This window comes from Halichoeres trimaculatus, unplaced genomic scaffold (genome assembly GCF_033239565.1).
Source record: "Halichoeres trimaculatus isolate MK-OKI-2021-1 unplaced genomic scaffold, fHalTri1.1 fHalTri1_scaffold_17, whole genome shotgun sequence".
Taxonomy (NCBI): Eukaryota; Metazoa; Chordata; class Actinopteri; order Labriformes; family Labridae; genus Halichoeres; species Halichoeres trimaculatus.
This window is the reverse complement of record NW_027437195.1, coordinates 7,941,407-7,947,148: the sequence shown is the minus strand read 5'-3', so window position 1 is coordinate 7,947,148 and position 5,742 is coordinate 7,941,407. Positions and strand designations below refer to the sequence as shown.

Here is a 5,742-nt window from a genome sequence, read left to right as displayed (position 1 = left end):
TGCTTTGTCTCATAATAAGAAAAATTGAAAGTGACCTCGTGTTGGCTCTTCCACCTGTTCTTAACACGGCTGGTAGCCCACATTGTGATACATTGTCCCATTTAGAGCGCTGGTAATCTAGATATGATAATCTTGAAAACTGTTTACCTGGATCGTCCTGTGTCTTGATGGACAGTCAATTCTTTGGCTCAGTGCCTGTTATTTTTTTTTTACCACTGGCCACTTTTTTGTACCATTACCCTCAGGATCTTTGAATAAATTCATTCAGTCAAGAAAAAAAGACTGCCTTAGGGCGTCTTACCTCAGCTCAATGCCATGTTGCGAGAGGCCTTGCTTATGCAGCACAACAATCCAACCACAATCAAAGAGAGAAAACTTTTTGCCTTTGCCATCAGGAGGTCATGACAGAGTGATTGCCTGACAGAAAATGACAATGAATCCACATTTTTGCACAGATCTGGGCTTTTATAGGCTATAATTTCACACTTCTGAACAGCCTATTTCACTTCGATAGTTTTAGTAGCTTTCAAAAAATAAACAAGCCTTTTTTTTAGTCTCACTCCCATGCCTTTTTTTTCTGCATTTTTGAACTCTACCTAGAAATATCTTAAGATCCAGCAATTTGTGCAATTTGGTCCTAAGGTTTTGATCAGGAGTGTAATGCTGGTAGAGAAACACAACTATTATGCTGTAATTCTACACTGGGACCACTAGATGGCAGTGGACACCTAACATTTCAGACAGGTGCTTGCGCCTGAGAAACAAGCACCACTGTTAAATCAGATCTGTAGAAATAATCATCAAAGAGTTGCTGGTTTGATATTATCTCTTTCACCGAGCTCCAAGCTGCTACATTGTCCAGAAACGCACACAGCAGAAACATACAATCAAAATCTTCATGCTCCTGATTCTAGTGGTTTTGATATTAAACTCTATATGCTATAAAATATTATAACATCTACATAAAATTTAATGAAATGATCAGTTTCCTGTAATCACAAAGCTTTTTTAAATTAAGTAGAGAAAAGGTGGGAATGATTTCCAACAATAACTATTAGGCAAAAACTTGTCTTGTGAACCCATGAGCAAAACACAGAGACTGAGGGATTTCAACAGTGTGTGAGACACAGGTCGAATCATCACAGCAGCCTCTGTGACAAATATAAATCATGTCTAACTCCCTTCATGGACATAATTTACCCCTCCCCTTTCTATTTTACCCAAAGGCTTCAGGTATTCAAGTCAACTCTCAGTAAAGTAAAAGTCACCCCATCCACCATATTAAATGATATCAATTTAAATAAATGTAAACTAATGTTTATAGATAAATGAATAAACGAATAGAATCATCATTTGTTTGGATTGCAGCAGCACAACAAGCCACATGTTGATGAATGCTAACACACAGCCTTTTTTAATCGTTTTTGTGTTGTAGCACTACTTACAAGAGACCAGCTCTATTTGAGAGGGCATCTGCAATGTCTTTTAAAGTCCAAAAAAGATTTCAAACAGCTAAAACTTCTGCTTTCGTGGCAGCTAAGGAGCGCAACTCTAAACAGTAGATTTATGATGTTTCTTGTAAGTCTGCTGCTTTTAAAACAACCAATCAGAGGTCTCTAACAAACAGAAAGACTTCTGATTGGATACTGCTTTACGAGCTGGACTCTATGATAACCTCTGTTTATAATGATCTAAATCTCTCTGTGGGTGTTTTTCTGACAGTGTTTCTGCTTTGGTCTGATCTGTTTCATCGTCAGGACTCCAGGGTGAGGAGCTTCAAATCTTCAGCACAAGTCCACGAGCTGCTGATCACAGTGAGAAACAGGTACAGGTAGGTCAGAGATGATGAGGATTCGTGAGACTTTAAATCAGCTGTTTATTTTGACGGCTCAGCTTTTTACAGAGAAGAGGAATTTATGTCAGCCTGCACACGTTGGTACAGTGCTTTAGTCTGTTGAGTTTGATTATAAAACATCATCATGTGAAACTTTAAAGACAGGGTAAATATTACAAATGTTCTGAAGATGGTTGATTTGTTTGATGTTATTTTCTAACTGATGTCTCATGGTCAGTGGTGTTCATAAAAGCTGCTGTGTTAATATCTCTAGTCACACACGGTGCTGTGCTCAACACATTTCCTTTTTTTAAATATATTCTGCCTCCTCTTCAAATTACCTGAATCAGCAACCTTTTAAGGATTAACTAGTTAAAGTTTGATGTGTAACTGTGTGAGACCAACAACTACTATGTTGTTCTGTCTTTTTATTTTTTCTTAATTAAATAAATTATTTTGCAGTTTTTCTATATTTGATGAAAACAATCTTGACTGTGAAACTTCTCTTTTTCTCACAGTTTTCACAAAGCATCATGGGAAATCGATCAACAAAGAAATCAGTTGACGATGAAGTTAAAGAAGCTCTAGAGAGAAAAGATGAAGCCCTGGCTGCTGCAAAGATCCAGGTGTATTTGGAGGAAGAGAAGAATGTTCCTCTCAATATTGCCATTACTGGAGAGACTGGATCCGGTAAATCCACCTTTGTTAACGCCATTAGAGGAGTGGGTGATGATGATGAGGAAGCTGCTCCTACTGGTGTGGTAGAAACCACCATGGAGGCCACACCGTACCTCCATCCTAACTTTACCAATGTCAAACTGTGGGATCTTCCCGGTGTTGGCACCATGAATTTTACAGCTGCAAAGTACCTGAAGGAGGTTGGATTAGAGAAGTTTGACTTCTTCATCATCGTCTCAGCTGATCGCTTCAGAGAAAATGATGTGAAGTTGGCGAAGGAGATTCAGAAGATGAAGAAGGAGTTCTATTTTGTTTGCTCAAAGATTGATGTTGACATCGAAAATGAGAAAAGAAAAAGGGAATTCAATGAAGAAAAGACACTCAAACAAATCAGGGACAACTGCACTCAGGGTAAGATAACTTTCTGTTCTCTGTTCACTAACAGCTGATTCATCTGATCAAACTGACTCAGTGTTTCACTTTGTAACTTAATGAACTTACAGCCTAAAGCTCCAGACTCAGAAACATTTATAAAATTACCTTAAAAATACATAATCTTAATGATCAAGCATCCTGACTGGTAAAATTATGCATATTAGAGACTGTGCTCAAGTTCTATTGGTATCACTCACTTCATAATATTCATCATTGGTAAAGGGTAGGAAAGGGTACATAGTCATTTAACTATTAGTTAATAGTTATTTTCTGTTCAAAAACAAATAAAGTATAGTTGTGCATGATTATCCTGTCTGGTCTGACACAAGGACCACACCCTCTGCTGTCTGTCAGCTTCCCCTACCTCACACTTGTGATGTAGTCCTGGGGAAGGTGACAGGACGACCACACCTGCATAAGATCAGCTGAAGTCACAGCAACATCATGTGACAGTTTTGATGAAGACTGCAGCATGTCAGCGGTCAAAACATCAACAACATAAAGTTTTATAAACAGCATTCTAACTTTATAGTAAACACACATTATTTATTAACATTTTACAAAGTGTTTTCAACATCAGCTGCAACTTTGCAATAACCATCCACATAATAATTGTGGATGCAATATATATATATATATATATATATATATATATATATATATATATATATATATATATATATATATATATATTCCACCACCTGGTTTTACTGATGATCTCTGATGAGACCACACAAGAAGAGAGGAAAAGTTTAGTTGTTCAATGACCGATCAGCTTATTTTGTATTTGTGTCACAGGTCTTCAGGATCAAGGTTTTGAGTCTCCTCAGGTCTTCCTGGTCTCCAGCCGTGAGCTCCACCTCTATGATTTTCCCCTCCTAGTAGAGACCCTGGAGAGGGAACTTCCTGATCACAAGAAGAATGCTTTCCTGTTAGCCATGCCCAACACCAGCCTGGAGATGATCGACAGGAAAAAAAAAGCTTTTAAGTCCAAAATTAAATACCTTGCCACTCTTTCTGCTGCTGTAGCAGGAGTACCAGTTCCTGGTCTTTCTGTTGCTGTTGATTTAAGCCTGTTGGTTAGTGTTGTTACTCAATATGTGTTTGGGTTTAATCTTGACATCCCCTCACTAAAGAGACTGTCAAACTACACAGGTGTTCCTTATGAGGAGTTGAAGGAAGTGATCATGTCACCACTTGCAGCAACAATAATAACTCCTGATCTTCTCTTAAGGATATTAGTTCAAACAGCTGGCATGGCCCTACTGATGGCAGTAGAGGAAGGGTCCAGATTCATTCCCATACTTGGGATCCCATTTTCAATGGTCCTCTCCTTTACCTTCACCTACAAAGCTCTCAACTTAGTCCTTGACATGCTCGCTGAGGATGCAAAGAGAGTACTTCATAAAAGTTGTGGTGTGAATGGCTGACTTTGATATGGATATTCTAGTCAAGTGTAAATCATGATTTACAGTCACTTTTTCATTCCTGTTTACGTGCAGTTCTTTGCTGTTTCATGTAAGGGCTGGATAACTTTAAGTTTAAAGCACATGATTAGATTTTAAATTAGATTAGATTTAGATGTATTGGTCCCGTAGGGATATTCATTTTCACTGGCTGTACATTACAGAGACATAAAGAGACATTACACATCACAGACATCAAACATTCAAAAACATAACAGTGGGACATTGACAGAAAAACACCGGTGACAGGCTGGTCAGACAGACCAGCGGGGCCTGCTATTTAGGGCGGCTATAGCTTTGGGGATCAGGCTTTTACCGAAACGGGTTTGGTTTTTCCGACCTGTACCTGCACCCTGAGGGCAGTAGAATCATGTATTGGTGTAATGGGTGAGAGGAATCTTGGACTATTGAGTTTGCTATTCGTGTGATGGACTTGTCATTCAATTCTGTGAGGTTTGGCGTGGGGAGGCCGATGATTTTGGTGGCTATGTTTGTGATGCGTGTGAGTTTGGTCCGGTTAGTTACAGATAGCATGGTGTAAAAGCATGAGGAACAGTAGAGAAGGATGGGTTGTATAATGCTTTTGTAAAGTAACAACTGGAGGTGGGGGGCAACATTTAGTCCTTTGAGTTTGCGAATGGCTGACAGTCTTTGTTGGCTTCTTTTTTGGATGTCTGTGGTGTGCTGATTAAAGGTGAGTTTATTGTCAAGGGTTATTCCAAGATATTTAAAGGTGCCAACTGTCTCAACTGTCTGTGTGTTTATGATGATGGGATCCTGGGGTGAGGGTGGGCTGAACCATATTTCTTTTGTTTTGTTTACATTAATCTCCAAATAACTGTCTGTGCATTGTTTGGTGAAGTGGGTGACTGTGTTGTGGTAGTCCAGAATGGATTGATTGTCGGAGAGAAGTGCAAGGATGGCTGTGTCGTCTGAGTATTTGAGGTATGTTGTGGTGGGTGAGATGCTGCGGCAGTCGTTGGTGTACAGTACATAAAGGAAGGGGCTCAACACACATCCCTGTGGGACGCCAGTGTTGACGGTGAGTACAGGGGATGTGGTTGAGCCCGCCCTTACTGCTTGCAGTCTGTCGGTGAGGAAGTTGTGGATGAGATGGATCAGCTGAGGGGGGATGTTGAGATGGTGCAGTTTCCGGATGAGTAGGTGCTTCTGTAGGGAGTTGAAGGCGGAGCTGATGCCCCGCAGCCGAGGCGCAGCGTCTGATTGAGCTGACTGATCCCCACTACCGGTGATTGGTGCGTGCGCTCTGGGCTTCTGCTGCACAAAAACACTGCTGTAGGGGCAATTTCTGCCCTAAACCTTGTGATA

At 40.1% G+C, this 5,742-nt stretch overlaps 1 protein-coding gene across 1 annotated transcript; it reads left to right on the top strand.

Moving 5' to 3' along the window:
• The first annotated feature begins 2,367 nt into the window (after positions 1 to 2,367).
• Positions 2,368 to 4,377, top strand: LOC141806757 (interferon-inducible GTPase 5-like). Its single transcript, XM_074692428.1, has 2 exons — positions 2,368 to 2,923; positions 3,746 to 4,377. The coding sequence occupies exons 1-2, from the start codon at positions 2,368 to 2,370 to the stop codon at positions 4,375 to 4,377; spliced, it is 1,188 nt and encodes a 395-aa protein (XP_074548529.1).
• The last annotated feature ends 1,365 nt before the right edge of the window (positions 4,378 to 5,742 follow it).